Source organism: Musca autumnalis, unplaced genomic scaffold (assembly GCF_047663935.1).
Source record: "Musca autumnalis isolate F117 unplaced genomic scaffold, ASM4766393v1 scaffold_4, whole genome shotgun sequence".
In the NCBI taxonomy this organism is placed as follows: domain Eukaryota; kingdom Metazoa; phylum Arthropoda; class Insecta; order Diptera; family Muscidae; genus Musca; species Musca autumnalis.
In genome coordinates this window covers 27,004,382-27,030,471 of record NW_027411977.1, presented here as the reverse complement: position 1 = coordinate 27,030,471, position 26,090 = coordinate 27,004,382, and the positions used below count along the sequence as shown (strand labels likewise).

Below are 26,090 nucleotides of genomic sequence, written 5' to 3'. Positions count from 1 at the left end.
TAGTTGATTTTTTATTAATTATTGAGGCCCTAAATTGGCATTTTGATTTCTAATTTCCGCAGAGAGTAGCAGTTGTTTTCGCTATCGCGAAGATTTTCAGTATTCGAAGGTCATACTTTAATTTCTAAGAATATCGGCTGTAATACGGAGTTTGGGATTTTGTTTGGTTGGAGAGGTTCTCCATGCTGAAAGTGGTTAGAATAGATCCACGTTTTAATGCATATTGATATAAGGCCCTCTAATTTCAGTCCCATTATTAAACAAGTGACCAAAGGCTATAGTCGGGACGGGGCCGACCATGTGATACCCTACACCACTACCCCTGTGCATAAGCTTTTCACTGGTAAACATTTCTTTTAGGGAATATAATCCGACTACCACCAAAAATAATATGCCTCTTTGTCTGTGGGACCCCCATAAGCAACCAACATTTCGTGACCATCCAATCAAAATTACGACCTGTAGCTTGTTTGCAAAAAATGGAAGAATTGGATGCATTACCGACTATTTTGGTATCTCCCTTGTTTGACAACCTTCGCCAACCTGCTATACACCAATGTAAAGGTAATATTTTCTTCTTCCATTGACAGGCTTTGCCGTTGGGATACCCCTACTAGAAGCCAATATATTCACAAAGAATAAAACTTTGAATTAGTCTCCAAATAAGTTTTTCCCCATTCCGACCCCTAAATATTATCCGACTATCACCAAAATCAATAGGCTTCTTCCTCTGTGGAAAAATTGGGTTTATTACTGAATTTTGCAATATCTCGGTTTGCTCACTTACGTCAACATACTTTGCATCAATATAAACGAGATCTCTTCTTCTACCATTGACGGGTATTGCTTTTGGAATACTCCAACCAGAAGCGGAGATATTCGCATAAGAAAAAAACGTTGACTTTCCTCCACATAAGTTTTTCGCTTATTCCGTCTCCTGAATATTATCCGACCATCACCAAACTAAATAGGCTTCTTCCTCTGTGGGACCCGCATCCACTCCCACGATCCGATCAAAATTGCGACCTGTAGCGTGACTACAAGCAAGTCAGAAAATGGGATGCATTACCGACTATTGCGATATCTCTGTTGTTTGAGCAGCTACGACAACCTACTTTACATCGTTGTTTTGCTTTTGATATACCTCTTAAAAAAACAGAGATATTGGCTTTGAAATAAAACGTAGACCTTTTCTCTAAATAAGTTTTTGCCCATTCCGACCCCTGAATATTATCCGACCATCATTAAAATCAGTAGGCTTCTTCCTCTGTGGGACTCCCATTTACCCCCAAAATGTCGTGACGATCCGATCAAAATTGCGACCTGTAACGGGATTACAAAAGAAAATCGGAAAATGGGATGCATTATCGACTATTGCCATATCTTTGCTATGTGACCACCTACGACAACCTAATTTACATCGTTGTAAAGGTGATATTTTCTACTTTCCTTGCTAGGTTTAGGCTTTAGATATACCTCCAAAAGAAACAGAGATATTGGCTTTGAAATAAAACGTTGACCTTTCTCCAAATAAGTGTTTGCCCATTCCGACCCCTGAATATTATAAAACCATCCTCAAAATCAATAGACTTCTTTCTCTTTGGGACGCCCATTAACCCCCAAAATTTCGTGACGATCCGATCAAAATTGCGACCTGTAGCGTGATTACAAAAAAAACGGAAAATGGGATGCATTATCGACTATTGCCATATTTCTGCTATTTGACCACCTACGCCAACCTACTTTACATCGTTGTAAAGGCGATATTTTGTAGTTTCCTTGCTAGGTTTTGCTTTTGATATACCTCCTAAAGAAACAGAGATATTGCCTTTGAAATAAAATGTTGACTTTTCTCCGAATATGTTTTTTGCCCATTCCGACCCCTAAATATTATCCGACCATCACTAAAATCAATAGGCTTCTTCCTCTGTGAGACCCCCATTAACCCTCAAAATTTCGTGATGATTCGATCAAAATTGGGACCTGGCGTGATTTCCAAAAAAAATGGATAAATGGGATGTATTACCGACTATTGCGATATCTCCGTTATTTGGTTACCTACGCCGACCCTCCCCACATAGTGGTGTAGGGTATAAATAGATGAGTTGCGGTACTTTTGTGTTTTAACTTTTTGATTATTTTTATACTTTCCCTTATAAAAGTATACAATTAGACCGTTTACAGTTTAAATTCTAAGAAACCCCCGCGAGCCAAAGAAACCAAAGGTATTTTCGTCATCCATGGACTCCCACACAAATTAAATTTAAATAATTAGTATTCAACAAAATTAAATAATTAGTATTCAACAATATGTAATAACAAGCTGAACCCTGTGCGTTTCGCTTCCCCGAATAAGTTAAAATATATTTTGACACATTTATTTGTAGGCCAATTTTTGTCACACATTTCAACTTTCATTAAAATCGGGTATATAGCGTGTTTGGTGCATCAAGCTTTATCTATATCTATATTCTGAACCGATTTCAATATACTTAGGTAAATTTATTTCTAGACCCAATTCCGTCACACATTCCAAATTTCATTGAAATTGGACTTAGCCAGCGTGTTTAATGAAATCGGCCCAAAATATATATGGGAGCTATATCCAAATCTAAACCGATTTCAATATAATTTGGCAAATTTACTTCTAGACCAAATTCCTTCACACATCCAAAAATTTGGAAACATTATCTGTTACCCTTCTATAGATATTTGCATACAAAATTTAAATTTTTTTGGTGGTATGTACCTCCGATTCTGATGATAGGTCTCTGGATCAACGCAGAATTTCAGTAATTTTTAGAGCCTATTTTACTTCTAGGCCATGTAGTGATATACTCTGAAAATTTTAGGAAGATCGGTTCAGCGGTTTTGAGTTTATAAACTTCAACCAAGCAAACAAACGTACAAACATTTTTCTACTTTATACATAGACTATTATTATGTTAATTATATTGTTCTTGCATCGCTAATTAGTCGGGATCTGATGTTGGTGCGATATGCAATTTTAACATGCCGCCAAAGAACTGATGACTTGAGGCATGAATTTATTTCATCAGCTGTTTGTCTGAAATCCAAATGCAACAAAATATGTAGCCTATTTTCACCAGGGGTCATCCCGGTACATTCTCGGAAATTTTTAGGAAAAATGGGTTTAGTTGTTTCAGAGTTAGTACATATTTAAAAAACTGAGCGTGGTCGGTTCTTTAGGCCCCATATAGGTACTTAGGGTCGGAGATTCAACCACCGTTGCCTTCTAAATTAATTTTCTAACAGATACAATCGTAAATTTGCAAAAATAGCGTTTAAAAATAGGGCCTGTGGAAGGTACCCAGTCCCCGCCGAAAATCAGCCAAATATGTAACCTTTTTTCCCACTGATCGCCAATATACATTCCCTGAAATGTTCAAGAAAATCGTTTAACTAGTTTTGAATATTTGTATAACATATTTATAAAAATGGACCCCAAATTATTACCTCGGGTCGGAGACACAACCACCACTGCCTCGCAAATTAATTTTCTTACCGATACGTTCACCAGTTTTACTAAAAAGGGTTTCTTAAAAATAGGGCACAGGGGAGGTTCCCCGCTCCCTCCGAAAATCCAACAAAATATATAAACTATTTTCACCACGGCTGCTCCCTGTACATCCTTTGACATTTTCTGGAAAATCGGTTCAGAAGTTTTGGATATATAACATATGGCGTGCTAGAATGGCGTTTTTAAAAAAGTAGGACATAAGGGATGTACCCCGCCCCCTCCGAAATTCAAAAAAAATATATAGCCTATTGTTCTCCCTGTACATTCGTTTTTGAGTCCATTTGGAACATACAAACGCATACATAATTAATAATAAGCAATAAATATTTTATAATAATAAGTGATGAATAACAAATAATTAATAAGAACATCGCAATACAAATAAATAATAAAATATGTAATGCATAATTAATATTTAATAACAAATAGTAACCATAATTAAAAAGTACAAAATAATAAATAATCTATATATATAAAAGAGCTTAGTGATGAGTGAGTGAGTGAGTGAGTGAGTGAGTGAGTGACTGACATATCATCGCCCAGACGAAACCGCTGAAGCTAGAAAGCTGAAATTTTGACTGTGGGTTGCTGTCGGTGTGTAGGGGTGAGATAAGGCTGGGTTTTTGGAAATTCGACCTAGAAGGGTACGAAAAGTACGAAAAGGTACTAAATATGGTACCCTTTGTATTAGGCAAACGGGAAGAGCTAGAATTCTGAAATTTGGAATGGGGGTAACTGATGGAGAGTTAGAAAGATGTACCAAAGGGTTTTTGGAAATTCGACCTATAAGTGTACGAAAAGTTACTAAATTTGGTACCAATTGTATATTTTGAGCGGATATAGCTACAATGTTCATATTTGGTATGGAAATCAAGGTTGGAAAGTGGTGTTAATAAAAGGAAATGATTTTGGAAGTTCGTACTTATGTCTACGAGTAGTACTAAATGGTACTAAATTTGGTACAATTTGGATTTGGGTGAACGGATAGAGCTGAAAACCTGAAATTTGGAATTTAGATTACCGTTGAAGCGTACGATTGAGATATGGGTGTACTTTTGGAAATTCATACTTATGTGTACGAAAAGTACTAAATGGTACCAAATTTGGTACAATTTGGATTTAGATAGACATGGAAACCTGAAATTTGGAATTAAGATTACTGATGGAGTGAAGGATTGAGGTAGTTTTGGAAATTCTTACTTATGGGTACGAAAAGTAGTAAACGGTACTAAATTTGGTACAATTAAATTTAGTTCAACGGATCGAGTTGGAATCCTGAAATTTCGAATTAAGGTTACTGTTGGAGTGTAGGATTGAGGCAGTTTTGGAAATTCGTACTTATGGGTACGAAACGTACTAAATTTGGTACAATTTGGATGTGAGTGAACGCATAGAGATGGAAAACTGAAATTTGGAATAATTATAATCTATATATATAAAAGAGCTTAGTGAGTGAGTGAGTGAGTGAGTGACTGAGTGACTGACATATCATCGCCCAGACGAAACCGCTGAAGCTAGAAAGCTGAAATTTTGACTGTGGGTTGCTGTCGGTGTGTAGGGGTGAGATAAGGCTGGGTTTTTGGAAATTCCACCTAGAAGGGTACGAAAAGTACTAAAAGGTACTAAATATGGTACCCTTTGTATTAGGCAAACGGGAAGAGCTAGAATTCTGAAATTTGGAATGAGGGTAACTGATGGAGATTTAGAAAGATGTACCAAAGGGTTTTTGGAAATTCGACTTATAAGTGTACGAAAAGTTACTAAATTTGGTACCAATTGTATATTTTGAGCGGATATAGCTACAATCTTCATATTTGGTATGGCAATTAAGGTTGGGAAGTGGTGTTGATATAAGGAAATGATTGTGGAAGTTCGTACTTATGTGTACGAGTAGTACTAAATGGTACTAAATTTGGTACAATTTGGATTTGGGTGAACGGATAGAGCTGAAAACCTGAAATTTGAAATTTAGATTACCGTTGAAGTGTACGATTGAGTATGGGGGTAGTTTTGGAAATTCGTACTTATGTGTACGAAAAGTACTAAATTGTACCAAATTTGGTACAATTTGGATTTAGATAGACATGGAAACCTGAAATTTGGAATTAAGATTACTGGTGGAGTGAAGGATTGAGGTAGTTTTGAAATTCTTACTTATGGGTACGAAAAGTAGTAAACGGTACTAAATTTGGTACAAATGGGATTTGGTTGAACGGATAAAGCTGGAATCCTGAAATTTGGAATTTAATTACTTTTGGAGTGTAGGATTGAGTTAGTCTTGGAAATTCGTACTTATGGGTACGGAAAGTACTAAATGGTACTAAATTTGGTACAATTTAAATTTAGTTGAACGGATAGAGTTGGAATCCTGAAATTTCGAATTAAGATTACTGATAGAGTGTATGGTTGAGGTAGTTATGGAAATTCATACTTATGAGTACGGAAAGTACTAAATGTACTAAATTTGGTACAATTTATATTTGGGTGAACGGATAAAGTTGGAATCCTGAAATTTCGATTTAAGGTTACTGTTGGAGTGTAGGATTGAGGAAGTTTTGGAAATTCGTACTTATGGGTACGAAAAGTACTAAATTTGGTACAATTTGGATTTGGGGGAACGAATAGAGCTGGGATCCTGAAATTTGGAATTAAGATTACTGTTGGACTTAGTCTTGGAAATTTTTACTTATGGGTACGGAAAGTACTAAATGGTACTTAATTTGGTACAATTTAAATTTAGGTGGACGGAAAGAGCTGTAATCCTGAAATTTAGAATTAAGATTACTTATGGAGTGTAGGATTGAGGTAGTTTCGGAAATTCGTACTTATGGATACGGAAAGTACTAAATAGTACTAAATTTGGTACAATTTATATTTGGGTGAACGGGTACAGCTAGAATCCTGAAATTTCGAGTTAAGGTTACTGTTGGAGTGTAGGACTGAAGAAGTTTTGGAAATTCGTACTTATGGGTACGATAAATACTAAATTTGGTTCAATTTGGATTTTGAGGAACGGATAGAGCTGGAATCCTGAAATTTGGAATTAAGGATACTGTTGGAAACGGAAAGTACTAAATGGTACTAAGTTTGGTACATTTGGGATTTGGGTGAACAGATAGAGGTGGAATCCTGAAATTTATGATAAAGTTTACTTATGGAGTATAGGAATGAGGTAGTTTTTGTAGGATTGAGGTAGTTTTGAATTTGGGGAACGAATAGAGCTGGAATCCTGAAATTTCGAGTTAAGGTTACTGTTGGAGTGTGGGATTGAGGAAGTTTTGGAAATTCGTATTTATGGGTACGAAAAGTAATAAATGGTACTAAATTTGGTACAATTTAGATTTGGGAGGACGGATAGAGGTGGAATCCTGAAACTCGCAATTACTGTTGGAGATAGTTATTGAAATTAGTGCTTGAAAATTACAAAATTGCAATAAATTTAATATTGGGCTAAAGAATAGAAGTGAAATTCTGATATATTATTGATTTGTCAGGTTAATTGTTAGAGGTGGTCGTACAATAAGTGTACTAGAAGTATTAAATAATACTAAATATTGAAACACTGGCATTGGGTGAATCGATAATTGAAATTTGTTATGATGATAACTGTTGAGATTGGATCAGAATGTTTATTTAAATCCGCCTTTAAATGTATGAAAGGTTTCTACATGTAATACAATTGACATTGGGTGAACAAGTAGAGCTAAAACTGTAACATTTGAGCTAAGGTCCTGGATTTAAAAATTGTACTGAATAACACGAATTCGGTTTCTAAATAATGTACTGAAATAAAGAAGTCAAACGTACCTATTCAACAAAATTGTTTTTACCATTGTTGTCTATTCTAAACGTTATAGTAAGTTCATTTGAAAAGGTAGATCTATGCGGCTAATGTTTTATAAGAAGGTTTTTACATTCTGAGAAAAAAAGGCCTAAAATAAAATGTCTCAAAAATTAAGGGTAACATCTTCTGTAGTGCGATTCTCTAACACATTTTTTGAGTTACCGACAAAAATCGGTAAATTAGAACGCAAAATTATGAATGAAAAGTTAAAATAAAAGTTGACAACACTTGTACTATCGGTAGAACTTTACGACTGCTTTTTATTCATCGCTAACTTACCGAAAAATATCGGTAATAACCAAAATTATAAGCATTTTAATCTTACCGACAATTGTCGGTAACTCTAAAAATGTGTTAGAGAATCGAACTACTGAATAATGGTTTTCTACATTTGATATCACAAATTCCAAAAATCGGTTGGAAAATGTGGATAAAATTTTAAAATACCCATACCGTTCTAATAAAACATGGACTGAAATTTAAAATGTAGGCCGCTGTTGAAGTTTAGAGGTTTTTTTTAAATTCGAACAAAACGTGTACGAGCAGTACTTGAAAGAAATCAAAATTTTCTGTTTTCTCCATATTAAATATTGTTTATTTGTATATTATTCCTTTACCGCTTACGAAGTAGCGGGCATTTTGCTAGTAAATTATAAAGAATGTCGTGTTAACCAGTTAGACAGGATAACGTACATTGCTACCCAGCAAAATTTGAAGGAAGGGGTTCTATGCGATGACGTGATTTCATGACATCTTTTGCATTGGTTCAAACGAAGTCGTGAAAGATCCGATCTTTTCATCAGCATTTGAGCCCATGCAAAGGAAGTCGTGAAAGATCCGATATTTTCATCAGTATTTGAACTTACCCCATTGATCCAATAGAGATGAATTTTGTGTTTTTATTTATACAAATTTTCTAAATATTTAAGATTAACAAGGAAAAAAGTATCAGTCGGTTTTGCCGACAGAGATATACCCTCAGCCTGTGCAAATTGAAACACTTTTTTTTACAAAAAACTTATGTATTCAGGGGGTTTCAAAATTTTGGTCGTATGAACCGACAAAAATGTTGATTAGGATTAAAGTTCAAAAATTTTGCGGAAAAGGTATTTAAAGGAAAGGGCTGACATAGACCATGGGGGTGCCATTGGAGGTTTTTACACCCTTCGGGCTGTTTTCTCAAGAAATATGGGCTTGCCCCTGAAACCACTTTTACCATCGTAATTGAGGCAGCGAATGTAAGTCAAAGTGATTCAATAGCAGGTCTTAAAGTGAACTTATCCAAAATTTTGTGTGGGTGGTACGGGATGGAGTGGACAAATATAGTCCATATTCGAACCTGATCTATATCTGGTAGATATTATGAGAATGTGTAAAGTATGGACCAAATCGGTCACTCCCATCAAGAGTTATCGTGCGCACAATTTTTCCGAATATTTTTGAACTTTTGTGGGGTAGGTACCTGAAGGAGTGGACCGATATGACTTATCTACGAACTTAAAGTAAGTTTGGAAACAATATTACGAAGGCCAAATTTTGTCCGGAATCGGCATTTCCGTTCGAGAATTATCTTGCGCTTCCACCCATAAATTATTTCAGGAAGTATGGACTTGCCCTTGAGGAAACTTGTACCTTCGTATAGGGGGCAGTGAATACTAGATGTTACAACAAAAACCAAGGCGATTCGAGAGCAGGTCCTAATCTGAACTTTTCCGAAATTTTATGTGGGAGGTACTCGAAGGGGTTTACTGATTGAGTCCATAATGGAACCTCATCTAAGTCTGGTATAAATTTCATAATGTGCAAAGTATGGACCAAATCGGTTACTCCCTTCAAGAGTTATCGTACGCACAAATTTCCCGAACATTTTCGAACTTTTGTGGGGGAGGTACCGGAAGGAGTGGACCGATATAATCCATCTTTGAACTTGAACTAAGTTTGGACAAAATATTACGAAAGCCAAATTTTGGACCGAATCGGCAGATCCGTTCGAGAGTTGTCTTGCTGTCCAACCACTACACCCGGTGTCATAGGGTTTTTTGTAACTTTCAGGCTATTTTCTCAGGAAGTATGGACTTGCACCTACTGAAACTTACAGCGTCGTATAGAGGACAACGAATACAACTTGCGTAAAAAAAAGTCAAAGCGATTCGAGACCAGGTCCTAAACTGAACTTTTCCGAAATTTTGTGTGGGAGGTACCCGAAGGAGTGGACCGATTGAGTCCATATTAGAACCTCAACTAAGTTTGGTAGAAATTACCCAATGTGCAAAGTATGGACCAAATCGGTTATTCTCTACACATTTTTGTTCGTATCAAAGTGTAAATACCCTCTTTAACCTAAAGGCTGAGGGTATAATAAGTGGGGTTCATAAGAATTGTTCAATGAGACAGAGACACAGAGCAATAAGATTAGGACATAAAATGAGGTAATTTCAACAAGTAAAGGTATTAGTGTAGGATATTGGGTGGTCTTTCCTACAGAATCCTTTTACTTCTAAAGCCCATAATGTATATTAACTTTAAATCAAGGATTTTCCTTAACCCACTTAGCGCCAAGATTTTTTTGCGAGAAAACTTAATATTTTATATGAAAATGATATTTTTGAGACATTCTAAGTATTTTTTAATAAATAACTTTTTTTTCTAAAACGAATAGTATTCCTGCAATCGGATCTTCTTTTAAATGTGCCGAAAACTTTGAAGGGTAATATAGGTGTATTCTTACATGCCCCTTGGTTTTTTTATTGAGAAAATACTCTTACTACATTCCTAATAAATCCCTGACTTTAGATGAATGTAACATTTACGATTAAGTTTTTATCGCGTATTTAAATTTTTCCTCAAACGTCGAAAATTACAAAAAAATCGATTTTTGAATAGCTTGCGTTTTAGCCCATTTGCCTGAAAATGCATAGGCCAAATAAGTTTTATATGCATGGCATGATAGATAACAGACAATACTGCAATAAAATATAAAAAAGCTCACAAAAAATTGCGAAAATGAACGAGTTTTACGTCAAATTTTGCAACCATTTTTGGTGGCGTTTAAACGGTCAGTGGCTTTATGTGGGTTGATCAAAAATCCAAACTCATTAATTTTCATGTACGTATACAATTTTATTGATTATATATCTATGTATATGTGTATGTGTGTTTGTATTGTTATAATAAAGTTTCTATTGATTATGGCTTAAAACTAGTATCACATATGGTTCTTGTACATTAATTGGGCCCCTGTAGCTGAGGTAGTCAGTTCCTGTAAGTTGAGTTTAGGCAATTGGGTGTGTACATCGTCGTCGACCACATATACCACAGAGTAGATACCACCTAATCTGAGTGTGCTGTATCCATTTTACTTTCCGCCGTCGAACTTGCATCAGCATGACGATTTTCAACATGTTTCTGAAGATCGCGGCGACGGGCAAACGTTTTATGACACAGGGTACATTGATAAGCTTCGGCTCCGCTTGAATGTCCTCCAGCCTGAGCGGCGGATTGTAAATGTAGCCGTATGTGTTTATTTAAATTACTTGGATCGCCAAATGGCCTGAGGCAATATTTACATTTGAGAGGCTTGAATCCGGTGTGGGTGCGAATGTGAATTTTCAAACCATATTTACGGGAATACATTTTACCACAATAGATACATAGATGACCCTGTTTGGAGGCACCCATATTACTGACAATGGCTTCAATTTGAGCAGCTGCATTAAGGGGATTTGTACTGGGCTGTGGATGCAATAGGCTCATGTGAGGAAAGCCCGCCGATGAGAGCGAGGGAAGGAAGGACATGTGAGCTGCTGTTGAAGTGTGAAGATGTGGTGTTCCACCTAAGGCTGTGGCCAAGGAAACAGGTAAGGAGGTAGGGGGATGGTGAGGATGTGAATGTGTTGATGTTGTTGCCAAAGAAATTGGTTTGAAGGCAGAAAATCTTGAAGTCGCTGGTGCTGCTGCTGGTGGTGGGGATGATGTCTGTGGCTGGACTGGTGGTGAGTAGCTGGGAGATAAATTGACCATGGAACTAGTTGTAGTTGTTGTTTGGGGACCACTGCTGTTAGCTGTTGTGGTGGTGCTGCTGCTGGCTAATGTCGGTGATGTTCTCAAAGGACTTGTCTCACTTACCAATGGCAATGTAAACAGTTGTTGACTGTATTGTTTGGCGCGTAGGGCATAATGCAAACGTATCCACAAAACATCAATGTTGTGGCGTCCACAGCCCAAGGCCAAGTGTATTTTCAAAGGATTCGGTGTTTCAAAAGTCAAATGGCACCAATGACACATATAACGGTTGTTGCCTTGTATATTAAGCGGGGTAAGGAATGGTATGGCCATGAGTAGTGTCAATTCTTCACCAAACCAGGCTACGATTTCTTCATCACGTTGTATGTCTCGCACTACTCTTAGTTGCACCTGACCATTTTTGGCCAATTCGAAAACGCCATTATAGCTGTGTATATCCTCGGAGAGTTTAATTTTACGCATTATTGAGGCGTTTAGAATTAACACATCGCCTTTTGGCGACAGAGAACAATAGGCACGTGCCATTGGCTCATTGGCCACTTCAGTGGTGCTGGCTGCAATAAGTGCATGACTGTCTATTGACACCGATACAGTATCCTTGGGTATTAATTGAGTCACGTGTACTCCAGCTCGTATGATTTTGGATTTTTTCGGTGAACTTGAAGATGAAGATTGGCTGCCATTTTTCTCCGGCCTTGTTGTTGATGGGGGTGATGATGGGGCCGGTGGCGGTGATGAAGATCTGGGAGCTGTGTTGGCTGCTGTCTGTGGCAGTAAATGTTCAATACGGAATATCATACTGGAATTACGTTTATTTGGACTATGGGCTGTTGGACTTTGGTTTTGATTATTTCCTCGGGTATTATCCACTAAATGATGATTCTGTTGCTGGACTATACTATGAGAGGTTGGCAATACCGGAAGCATATTTTTCTAATTGTCTCTCTCGCTGATGATGTTGCTCGTTTGATGTCTAACTCGATTCTGAACTCCAATTGGAAATGTCCTTTTGCTTTTATATGCGTTGTTGTTCAACGCTTACAGACAAGCAAGTACCACGTGTTCGCAATCAGAATTTTTGGGTTTTGCAAAACCCTTATCCTTGCCATGCCTTGTATTAGAAAGTGCCAGCATTAGGGGTTTCATCCATTTGCGATTTGTGCTAAACGATTTGTTACGGCTTGCAGTGTCAAAACACAACAAAACAATCTAAGCTGACAACATGTGCCAACAAGTGTTAAAATTCCCAGCGTTTGCGCGCCTGTATAGCTCACCCAACAGCAGCAGCAGCAAGGATAACAAACATTGCATACCCCAACATCGAGGACGCACACAAGTTCTTGCCATTCAAACATTCCTTCCACTTGTAAGTCTAAATCAGGGTGGTTGTTGATGGTCTTTGTAGCAAGTGCAGCAGTGTCAGCATCCTTAACAGCAAGTGTACATTTTCCAAAAAACACTACTCGACTTTGTACACTCCTCTCCCCTCTCCTCCTCTGTATGTAAGTACATATTTGTTACACTCGACAAAGTTAAGCAAGGGAGTGCGTTTTCCAATTGTCCTTGTAAGCCTTTTTGGCTTTTGGGTGTGTGTGTGTGTTTGTGCGTGTGGGCATTAAAAGGTTTTTAATTGAATATAAACGATCGTGTTCTGAACAAATCTGTTTTCCTCCAACCCCTCTTTTTGATTTTAGAATGTGAAATGCCTGTTTGTTGTTGTTGTTGCTGCTGCTGAAAAACCATCCCCCTAACCACGAGGTATTGTCATAATAATTGACTAATGCCTTAATTAGTAGCTATATTTTGTGGTTTAGGGTTGGTCGTGGTTTTTTGCAATTGTAATGCCGCGTGGATAAAGGCCAACGAACCGGAGGGCCTTAAAAAATTCATTTAAAATTTCCGAGCCGTGGCAAAAAATATTCTTAAAAATCCACGAGCACTTAAGGTCACAGGAAAAATATTCTTAAAAATCCACGAGCACTTAAGGTCACAGGAAAAATATTCTTAAAAATCCACGAGCACTTAAGGTCACAGGAAAAATATTCTTAAAAACCCACGAGCCCTTAAAGTTCCCAAGAAAAATATTCTTAAAAATCCACGAGCCCTTAAGGTCACAGGAAAAATATTCTTAAAAATCCAAGAGCCCTTAAGGTCCCTGGAAAAATATTCCTTAAAAATCCACGAGCCCTTATGGAAGCCCTGGACGAGCCCTGGAAAATATTCCTTAAAAATCCACGAGCCCTAATGGTCCCTGGAAAAATATTCCTTAAAAATTCACGAGCCCTCATGGTCCCTGGAAAAATATTCCTTAAAAATTCACGAGCCCTCATGGTCCCTGGAAAATGTTTCTTTAAACATCCAGGAGCCCCTATGGTCCCTGGAAAAATATTCCCTAAAAATCCAAGAGCCATTATGGTCCCTGGAAAAATATTCCTTAAAAATCCACGAGCCTTTATGGTCTTTGGAAAAATATTCCTTAAAAATCCACGAGCCTTTATGGTCCCTGGAAAAATATTCCTTAAAAATCCACGAGCCTTTATGGTCCACTGGAAAAATATTCCTTAAAAATCCACGAGCCTTTATGGTCTCTGGAAAAATATTCCTTAAAAATCCACGAGCCTTTATGGTCCCTGGAAAAATATTCCTTAAAAATCCACGAGCCTTTATGGTCCCTGGAAAAATATTCCTTAAAAATCCACGAGCCTTTATGGTCCCTGGAAAATATTCCTTAAAATCCACGAGCCCTAATGGTTCCTGGAAAAATATTCCTTAAAAATTTACGAGCCCTCATGGTCCCTGGAAAATGTTTCTTTAAACATCCAGGAGCCCTTATGGTCCCTGGAAAAATATTCCCTAAAAATCCAAGAGCCATTATGGTCCCTGGAAAAATATTCCTTAAAAATCCACGAACCCTTATAGTCCCTGGAAAAATATTCCTTAAAAATCCAGGAGCCCTTATGGTCCCTGGAAAAATATTCCTTAAAAATCCAGGAGCCCTTATGGTCCCTGGAAAAATATTCCTTAAAACTCCAGGAGCCCTTATGGTCCCTATTCTTTAAAAATTCAGGAGCCCTTATGATCCCTGGAAAATATTCCATAAAAATCCACGAGCCTTTATGGTCCCTGGAAAAATATTCCTTAAAAATACCCGAGCCCTTATGATCCCTGGAAAATATTCCATAAAAATCCACGAGCCTTTATGGTCCCTGGAAAAATATTCCTTAAAAATCCACGAGCCCTTATGGCCCTGGAAATTTTTTCTTTAAAAATCCAGGAGCCCTTATAGTTCCTGGAAAAATATTCCTTAAAAATCCACGAACCCTTATGGTCCCTGGAAAAATATTCCTTAAACATCCACGAGCCCTTATGGTCCCTGGAAAAATATTCCTTAAAAATCCACGAGCCCTTATGGTCCCTGGAAAAATATTCCTTAAAAATCGACGAGCCCTTATGGCCCCTGGACAATTTTTCTTTAAAAATCCAGGAGCCCTTATGGTCCCTGGAAAGATATTCCTTAAAAATCCAAGAGCCCTTATGGTCCCTGGAAAATTTTTCTTTAAAAACCCAAGAGCCCTTATGGTCACTGGAAAATTTTTCTTTATAACTCCGAGCCTTTATGGTCCCTGGAAAAATATTCTTTAAAAATCCACGAGCCCTTATGGTCCACTGGAAATTTTTCTTTAAAAATCCAGGAGCCCTTATGGTCCCTGGAAAAATATTCCTTAAAAATCCACGAGCCTTTATGGTCCCTGGAAAAATATTCCTTAAAAATCCAAGAGCCCTTATGGTCCCTTGAAAAATGTTCTTTAAAAAACCAGGAGCCCTTATGGTCCTTGGAAAAATATTCTATAAAAATCCACGAGCCCTTATGGTCCCTGGAACATTTTTCTTTAAAAATCCAGGAGGCCTTATGGTCCCTGGAAAATTTTCTTTAAAACTTCAGGAGCCCTTATGGTCCCAGGAAAAATATTCTTAGAAATCCACGAGCACTTAAGGTCACAAGAAGAATATTCTTAAAAATCCAAGAGCCCTTAAAGTTCCAAGAAAAATATTCTTAAAAATCCACGAGCCCTTATGGTCCACTGGAAATTTTTCTTTAAAAATCCAGGAGCCCTTATGGTCCCTGGAAAAATATTCCTTAAAAATCCACGAGCTTTTATGATCCCTGGAAAAATATTCCTTAAAAATCCAAGTGCCCTTATGGTCCCTTGAAAAATGTTCTTTAAAAATCCAGGAGCCCTTATGGTCCTTGGAAAAATATTCTTAAAAATCAACGAGCCCTTATGGTCCCAGGAAAAATATTCCTTAAAAATTCACGAGCCCTCATGGTCCCTGGAAAATTTTTCTTTAAACATCCAGGAGCCCTTATAGTCTCTGGAAAAATATTCCCTAAAAATCCAAGAGCCATTATGGTCTCTGGAAAAATATTCCTTAAAAATCGACGAGCCCTTATGGTCACTGGAAAAATGTTCTTTATAACCCGTTTGGTCCCTGGAAAATATTCTTTAAAAATCCTGGATTTTTTTTTTAAAAATCCAAGAGCCCTTATGGTCCCTGGAAAAATGTTCTTTAAAACTCCAGGAGCCCTTATGGTCCCTAGAAAAATATTCCTTAAAAATCCACGAGCCCTTATGGCCCCTGGACAATTTTTCTTTAAAAATCCAGGAGCCCTTATGATCCTTGGAAAAATATTCCTTAAAAATCCACGAGCCCTTAAAAATCTACGAGATCCAAAGACACTGGAAAAATATTCTTTAAAAATCCACGAGCCCTTATGGTCCCTGATTGTACCATGAAGAATATATCCATGAGCCCTTATACTCCCTGTGAACATGTTTTTTAATCCGTGATATTAATAAAGGCCCTCTCAATAATCAATGCAACCCTGTTACACAAAACTACAACAAAATAGTTTTGAAGTATTTTCATAACACAATTAATATGTTTAACATCCCGCCATTCAACGATACAAACAATAATAGTCGCAATGAAAAAGAGGATCAACAGGACATCAACATTTAAGCACTGACATTCTTATCTGATTGTTTCGCTTAAAGTTTTGTGTGTGTGCAAATCACAAAAAACATGTGTTTCAGGTCACATGGCACGCGTCCTGCTACAAATCGTCATTCATACGGAGACCAAACAGAATGACGACGATGATGATGGTGGTGGTTGGCTCACTGCCCATCTCCAATGGATGGATGGATGCTTCAGTTGAATGTTATGGTGTTTGCTTGTTTTTAACCAGGATATATTTTTTGGGCTCTGGTGCCATGCAGTTGGTAATGTTTTTCGAAGCAACCTGGTTTTAAAATCACAGCTGGTTGAGTTTGTTTTTATTCCAGTTCACAATTTGCAGCCCGTTCAAGTACTTAATTAAATAAATGTTGGCTGAAGCGAACTTAATAGAAATGCAAAAATAACATCAGAATGGTGGATTGATAATTTAAAATGAAGACACAAATGTAAATTGTGGGAGTTTGTCCACATGTTTGCACAAGGAGAAAACACATTTTGGGGTTATTTAAATCAGGGGGATTGGTTGAAGAGTATTATAAAACTGGTACCCACAGCTTATGGAATTGGGAGAATTCTAATTTAGAGTGGCATTCCGTTGAAATTTATAATTAAAATTTATTAAGTTTTTGGCAACTTACAAAAAACAAGAGCGCAGTTGGACATGCCATTAACAGGAAAAACATAAGAAATATTCTTTAAAAATCCATGAGCCAAAACAGGCACTGAAAAAATATTTCCTAAAGATCCGCTTGCCCAATACAGACCCTGAAAAATATTTTTTAAATATTCACGAGCCCATACAGACCCTGAAAAATATTCTATAAAGATTCATGAGCCCATACAGACCCTGGAAAATATTCTTTAAAGATCTGCGAGTCCATACAGACCCTGAAAAATATTCATTGAAGATCCACGGGTCCATACAGACCCCGAAAAAATATTTTTTAAAAATCCACGAGCCTATGTAAGTCTTGAAAAATATTCTTCAAACATCTACGATCCCATATTCTTTAAAAATCCTCGAACCCATATAGATGCTGAAAAAAATATTCTTTGAAGATTCACGGGCTCATACAGACGCTGAAAAATATTCTTTAAAAATCTACAAGCCTATATAGACCCTGAAAACCTTGAAAAAATATTTTCTAAAGATCCCCGTGTCCATACAGACCCCGTAAAAATATTCTTTAAAAATCCACGAGCCCATATAGACTCTTATTCTTTAAACATCCAAGAGTCCATATATACAATGAAAACATATTCTTTAAAATGTGGAGCCTCTAGAGACGCTGAAAAATATTTTTTAAAATTTCACGTGCACACATGGATCCTGAAAAGATATTCTTTAAAAATCTTGGAGGCTCTAATGACCCTGCAAAATATTTTTTAAAATCCACGAGTCTAGACACACCCTGAAAAATATTCTTTAAAAATCCACGACCTTAGACACACCATGAAAAATATTCTTTAAAAATCCACGACCTTAGACACACCATGAAAAATATCCTTAAAAAATCCACGAGTCCATATAGAAGCTGAAAAAATATTCTTAAATAATTACGAGCCCATATAAAACCTGACAACATATTTTTTAGAAACCCACGAGCCCATATAAACCCTAAAAAAATATTCTTTGGAAATCCACGAGCCCATGTAGACCCTGAAAAAATAATCTTAAAAAGCCTCGAACCCATATAGACTCTCATAAGACATTCTTTAAAAATCCACGAGTCCATATAGTCCCTGAAAAAATATTCTTTATAAATCCACGAGCCCATGTAGACCCTGAAAAAATATTCTTTATAAATCCACGAGCCCATGTAGACCCTGAAAAAATATTCTTTAAAAATCCACGAGCCCATGTAGACCCTGAAAAAATATTCTTTAAAAATCGACGAGCCCATGTAGACCCTGAAAAAATATTCTTTAAAAATCCACGAGCCCATGTAGACCCTGAAAAAATATTCTTTAAAAATCCACGAGCCCATGTAGACCCTGAAAAAATATTCTTTAAAAATCCACGAGCCCATGTAGACCCTGAAAAAATATTCTTTAAAAATCCACGAGCCCATGTAGACCCTGAAAAAATATTCTTTAAAAATCCACGAGCCCATGTAGACCCTGAAAAAATATTCTTTAAAAATCCACGAGCCCATGTAGACCCTGAAAAAATATTCTTTAAAAATCCACGAGCCCATGTCGACTCTGAAAAAATATTCTTTTAAAATCCACGAGCCCATGTAGACCCTGAAAAAATATTCTTTAAAAATCCACGAGCCCATGTCGACCCTGAAAAAATATTCTTTTAAAATCCACGAGCCCATGTAGACCCTGAAAAAATATTCTTTAAAAACCACGAGCCCATGTAGACCCTGAAAAATATTCTTTAAAAATCACATATGAACCCTGAAAAAATATTCTTTAAAAATCCACGAGCCCATATAGACCCTGAAAAAATATTCTTTAAAAATCCACGAGCCCATGTAGACCCTGAAAAAATATTATTTTAAAATCCACGAGCCCATGTTGACCCTGAAAAATATTCTTTAAAAATCCACGAGCCCATGTAGACCCTGAAAAAATATTCTTTAAAAATCCACGAGCCCATGTAGACCCTGAAAAAATATTCTTTTAAAATCCTCGAGCCCATGTAGACCCTGAAAAAATATTCTTTAAAATTCCACGAGCCCATGCAGACCCTGAAAAAATATTCTTTAAAAATCCACGAGCCCATGTAGACCCTGAAAAAATATTCTTTAAAATTCCACGAGCCCATGTAGACCCTGAAAAAATATTCTTTAAAAATCCATGAGCCCATGTAGACCCTGAAAAAATATTCTTTAAAAATCCACGAGCCCCTATAGAACCTGAAAAAATATTCTTTAAAAATCCACGAGCCCATATAGAACCTGAAAAAATATTCTTTAAAAATCCACGAGCCCATATAGAAGCTGAAAGAATACTCTTAAATAATTAAATAGAGTCTGAAAAAAATTCTTAAATAATTACGAGCCCATATAGAGCATGAAATCGAATTCTTAAAACATCCACGAGGCCATATAGTCCCTGAAAAAATATTCTTTAAAAATTCATGAGTCCATATAGTCCCTGAAAAAATATTCTTTAAAAATTCATGAGTCCATATAGTCCCTGAAAAAAATATTCTTTAAAAATCCATGAGTCCATATAGTCCCTGAAAAAATATTCTTTAAAAATCCATGAGTCCATATAGTCCATGAAAAAATATTCTTTAAAAATCCATGAGTCCATATAGTCCCTGAAAAAATATTCTTTAAAAATCCATGAGTCCATATAGTCTCTGAAAAAATATTCTTTAAAAATCCTCGAGTCCATATAGTCTCTGAAAAAATATTCTTTAAAAATCCACGAGCCCATATAGAACCAGAATAAATATTCTTTTAAATCCACGAGCCCATATTGAACCAGAATAAATATTCTTTAAAAATCCACGAGCCCATATACAACCTGAAAAAATATTCTTTAAAAATCCACGAGCCCATATAGAACCTGAAAAAATATTCTTTAAAAATCCACGAGCCCATATAGAACCTGAAAAAATATTCTTTAAAAATCCACGAGCCCATATAGAAGCTGAAAGAATACTCTTAAATAATTAAATAGAGTCTGAAAAAAATTCTTAAATAATTACGAGCCCATATAGAGCATGAAATCGAATTCTTAAAACATCCACGAGGCCATATAGTCCCTGAAAAAATATTCTTTAAAAATTCATGAGTCCATATAGTCCCTGAAAAAAATATTCTTTAAAAATCCATGAGTCCATATAGTCCCTGAAAAAATATTCTTTAAAAATCCATGGGTCCATATAGTCCCTGAAAAAATATTCTTTAAAAATCCATGAGTCCATACAGTCCCTGAAAAAATATTCTTTAAAAATCCATGAGTCCATATAGTCCCTGAAAAAATATTCTTTAAAAATCCATGAGTCCATATAGTCCCTGAAAAAATATTCTTTAAAAATCCTCGAGTCCATATAGTCTCTGAAAAAATATTCTTTAAAAATCCACGAGCCGATGTAGAGCATAAAGAATATTCTTTAAAAATCCTCGAGTCCATATAGTCTCTGAAAAAATATTCTTTAAAAATCCACGAGCCTATATACAACCTGAAAAAAATATTCTTTAAAAATCCACGAGCCCATATAGAACCTGAAAAAATATTCTTTAAAAATCCACGAGCCCATATAGAACCTGAAAAAATATTCTTTAAAAATCCACGAGCCCATATAGAAGCTGAAAGAATACTCTTAAATAATTAAATAGAGTCTGAAAAAAATTCTTAAATAATTACGAGCCCATATAGAGCATGAAATCGAATTCTTAAAACATCCACGAAGCCATATAGTCCCTGAAAAAATATTCTTTAAAAATTCATGAGTCCATATAGTCCCTGAAAAAAATATTCTTTAAAAATCCATGAGTCCATATAGTCCCTGAAAAAATATTCTTTAAAAATCCATGAGTCCATATAGTCCCTGAAAAAATATTCTTTAAAAATCCATGAGTCCATATAGTCCCTGAAAAAATATTCTTTAAAAATCCATGAGTCCATACAGTCCCTGAAAAAATATTCTTTAAAAATCCATGAGTCCATATAGTCCCTGAAAAAATATTCTTTAAAAATCCATGAGTCCATATAGTCCCTGAAAAAATATTCTTTAAAAATCCTCGAGTCCATATAGTCTCTGAAAAAATATTCTTTAAAAATCCACGAGTCCATATAGTCCCTAAAAAAATATTCTTTAAAAATCCACGAGTCCATATAGTCCCTGAAAAAATATTCTTTAAAAATCCACGAGTCCATATAGTCCCTGAAAAAATATTCTTTAAAAATCCACGAGTCCATATAGTCCCTGAAAAAATATTCTTTAAAAATCCACGAGTCCATATAGTCCCTGAAAAAATATTCTTTAAAAATCCACGAGTCCATATAGTCCCTGAAAAAATATTCTTTAAAAATCCACGAGCCTATATAAACTCTGCAAAAATATTCTTTAAAAATCCACGAGTCCATATAGTCCCTGAAAAAATATTCTTTAAAAATCCACGAGTCCATATAGTCCCTGAAAAAATATTCTTTAAAAATCCACGAGTCCATATAGTCCCTGAAAAAATATTTTTTAAAAATCCACGAGTCCATATAGTCCCTGAAAAAATATTCTTTAAAAATCCACGAGTCCATATAGTCCCTGAAAAAATATTCTTTAAAAATCCACGAGTCCATATAGTCCCTAAAAAATATTCTTTAAAAATCCACGAGTCCATATAGTCCCTGAAAAAATATTCTTTAAAAATCCACGAGTCCATATAGTCCCTGAAAAAATATTCTTTAAAAATCCACGAGTCCATATAGTCCCTGAAAAAATATTCTTTAAAAATCCACGAGTCCATATAGTCCCTAAAAAAATATTCTTTAAAAATCCACGAGTCCATATAGTCCCTGAAAAAATATTCTTTAAAAATCCACGAGTCCATATAGTCCCTGAAAAAATATTCTTTAAAAATCCACGAGTCCATATAGTCCCTGAAAAAATATTCTTTAAAAATCCACGAGTCCATATAGTCCCTGAAAAAATATTCTTTAAAAATCCACGAGTCCATATAGTCCCTGAAAAAATATTCTTTAAAAATCCACGAGTCCATATAGTCCCTGAAAAAATATTCTTTAAAAATCCACGAGTCCATATAGTCCCTGAAAAAATATTCTTTAAAAATCCACGAGTCCATATAGTCCCTGAAAAAATATTCTTTAAAAATCCACGAGTCCATATAGTCCCTGAAAAAATATTCTTTAAAAATCCACGAGTTCATATAGTCCCTGAAAAAATATTCTTTAAAAATCCACGAGTCCATATAGTCCCTGAAAAAATATTCTTTAAAAATCCACGAGTCCATATAGTCCCTGAAAAAATATTCTTTAAAAATCCACGAGTCCATATAGTCCCTGAAAAAATATTCTTTAAAAATCCACGAGTCCATATAGTCCCTAAAAAAATATTCTTTAAAAATCCACGAGTCCATATAGTCCCTAAAAAAATATTCTTTAAAAATCCACGAGTCCATATAGTCCCTCAAAAAATATTCTTTAAAAATCCACGAGTCCATATAGTCCCTGAAAAAATATTCTTTAAAAATCCACGAGTCCATATAGTCCCTGAAAAAATATTCTTTAAAAATCCACGAGTCCATATAGTCCCTGAAAAAATATTCTTTAAAAATCCACGAGTCCATATAGTCCCTGAAAAAATATTCTTTAAAAATCCACGAGTCCATATAGTCCCTGAAAAAATATTCTTTAAAAATCCACGAGTCCATATCGACACCTCCAAATAATAGTATGCTAAGTCTAAAAAGTGAGTTTTGCAGGAGAAGCTCTCAAAGTGTGGAAATTTTTTTGAACTTCAGTACTATGCTAAGTCAATATTTGTTTATAACTTCTGTTCGGATTGACCGATCATTACCAAAATTTGACAGAATTTAAGTTAAAGGACGTTCAACACCTCCAAATAATGGTTTGCTAATTCTGAACAGTGAGTTTTGCAGGACAAGCTCTAAAAGTTTGGAAATTTCTTTGACCTTCAGTACTACGCTATGTACATATTTGTTTATAACTTCTGTTCGGATTGTCCGATTATTACCAAAATTTGACAGAATTTAAGTTAAAGGACGTTAAATATAAAAATGTAAAGAACTTGAAAACATGCTAAGTCGACTTAGCATACTATTGTTTGGAGGCGTCGATATAGTCCCTGAAAAAATATTCTTTAAAAATCCACGAGTCCATATAGTCCCTGAAAAAATATTCTTTAAAAATCCACGAGTCCATATAGTCCCTGAAAAAATATTCTTTAAAAATCCACGAGTCCATATAGTCCCTGAAAAAATATTCTTTAAAAATCCACGAGTCCATATAGTCCCTGAAAAAATATTCTTTAAAAATCCACGAGTCCATATAGTCCCTGAAAAAATAATCTTTAAACATCCACGAGCCCATATAGAACCTGAAAAAAATATTCTTTACAAATCCACGAGCCCATATAGAACCTGAAAAAATATTCTTTAAGAATCCACGAGCGCATATAGAACCTGAAAAAATATTCTTTACAAATCCACGAGCCCATATAGAACCTGAAAAAAATATTCTTTAAAAATCCACGAGTCCATATAGTCCCTGAAAAAATATTCTTTAAAAATCCACGAGCCAATATAGAACCTGAAGATATATTCTTTAAAAATCCACGAGCCCATATAAAACCTGAAAAAATATTCTTTAAAAATCCACGAGTCCATATAGTCCCTGAAAAAATATTCTTTAAAAATCCACGAGTCCATATAGTCCCTGAAAAAATATTCTTTAAAAATCCACGAGTCCATATAGTCCCTGAAAAAATATTCTTTAAAAATCCACGAGTCCATATAGTCCCTGAAAAAATATTCTTTAAAAATCCACGAGTCCATATAGTCCCTGAAAAAATATTCTTTAAAAATCCACGAGTCCATATAGTCCCTGAAAAAATATTCTTTAAAAATCCACGAGTCCATATAGTCCCTGAAAAAATATTCTTTAAAAATCCACGAGTTCATATAGTCCCTGAAAAAATATTCTTTAAAAATCCACGAGTCCATATAGTCCCTGAAAAAATATTCTTTAAAAATCCACGAGTCCATATAGTCCCTGAAAAAATATTCTTTAAAAATCCACGAGTCCATATAGTCCCTGAAAAAATATTCTTTAAAAATCCACGAGTCCATATAGTCCCTAAAAAAATATTCTTTAAAAATCCACGAGTCCATATAGTCCCTAAAAAAATATTCTTTAAAAATCCACGAGTCCATATAGTCCCTGAAAAAATATTCTTTAAAAATCCACGAGTCCGTATAGTCCCTGAAAAAATATTCTTTAAAAATCCACGAGTCCATATAATCCCTGAAAAAATATTCTTTAAAAATCCACGAGTCCATATAGTCCCTAAAAAATATTCTTTAAAAATCCACGAGTCCATATAGTCCCTAAAAAATATTCTTTAAAACTCCACGAGTCCATATAGTCCCTGAAAAAATATTCTTTAAAAATCCACGAGTCCATATAGTCCCTGAAAAAATATTCTTTAAAAATCCACGAGTCCATATAGTCCCTGAAAAAATATTCTTTAAAAATCCACGAGTCCATATAGTCCCTGAAAAAATATTCTTTAAAAATCCACGAGTCCATATAGTCCCTGAAAAAATATTCTTTAAAAATCCACGAGTCCATATAGTCCCTGAAAAAATATTCTTTAAAAATCCACGAGCCCATATAGTCCCTGAAAAAATATTCTTTAAAAATCCACGAGTCCATACAGTCCCTGAAAAAATATTCTTTAAAAATCCACGAGTCCATATAGTCCCTGAAAAAATATTCTTTAAAAATCCACGAGCCCATATAGAACCTGAAAAAATAATCTTTAAACATCCACGAGCCCATATAGAACCTGAAAAAAATATTCTTTACAAATCCACGAGCCCATATAGAACCTGAAAAAATATTCTTTAAGAATCCACGAGCGCATATAGAACCTGAAAAAATATTCTTTACAAATCCACGAGCCCATATAGAACCTGAAAAAAATATTCTTTAAAAATCCACGAGTCCATATAGTCCCTGAAAAAATATTCTTTAAAAATCCACGAGCCAATATAGAACCTGAAGATATATTCTTTAAAAATCCACGAGCCCATATAAAACCTGAAAAAATATTCTTTAAAAATCCACGAGCCCATATAGAACCTGAAAATATATTCTTTAAAAATCCACGAGCTCATATAAAACCTGAAGAAATATTCTTTAAAAATCCACGAGCCCATATAGAACCTGAAAAAATATTCTTTAAAAATCCACGAGCCCATATAGAACCTGAAAATATATTCTTTAAAAATCCACGAACCCATATAGAACCTGAAAAAATATTCTTTAAAAATCCACGAGCCCATATAGAACCTGAAAAAATATTCTTAAAAAATCCACGAGCCCGTATAGAATCTGAAAAAATATTCTTTAAAAATCCACGAGCCCATATAGAACCTGAAAAAATATTCTTTAAAAATCTACGAGCCCATATAGAACCTGAAAAAATATTCTTTAAAAATCCACGAGCCCATATAGAACCTGAAAAAATATTCTTTTAAAATCTACGAGCCCATATAGAACCTAAACAAAAATTCTTGTAAAATCCAATTCTTTAAAATGTGAAGTGTACGAGTGTTACTTCATGAGCTTGCCATTATACGTTCCTTAAAACTCTGCAGGTATCTGTCTTAAGTCTTTTGTTTGTTATTGTTATCATCAAAACGGAATACATTTATTAAATTATTTCAATAACGAAACGTTTCCTCCCCCAATCGAAAAATCAAAGATGCAACCACAGGTCTTTAGTTAAATTTTACCACAAAGGAAAATTGGCTTCATTATAACAACAATTTGCCTTTAACATGTGTTGCCACTCTCATGTCAAATCCATACACACATATCTACCTACCCACTACCCTGGTGACAATTGTCAATCGAACCAAGTGTCACCAGGCTAATTTATCATATCAGCACAAGAGCACAAGTGCATGCATTCCGAACATTGTTAATAGC

At 35.3% G+C, this 26,090-nt stretch overlaps 2 protein-coding genes across 2 annotated transcripts in view; one reads left to right on the top strand and one right to left on the bottom strand.

Annotated features, from left to right (window-relative positions):
- Cpr65Ay (Cuticular protein 65Ay) overlaps positions 1-26,090 on the top strand; it is a 111,654-nt gene that overhangs the window by 35,853 nt on the left and 49,711 nt on the right. The gene's annotated exons all lie outside the window — the stretch shown is intronic.
- Positions 10,716-12,335, bottom strand: Prdm13 (PR/SET domain 13). The gene has a single exon (XM_073981828.1). The coding sequence runs from the start codon at positions 12,333-12,335 to the stop codon at positions 10,716-10,718; it is 1,620 nt and encodes a 539-aa protein (XP_073837929.1).

Bases quoted from the DNA above. Each gene is read 5' to 3' on its own strand.
- Prdm13 (XM_073981828.1), bottom strand. From the start codon at position 12,335: ATGCTTCCGGTATTGCCAACCTCTCATAGTATAGTCCAGCAACAGAAT.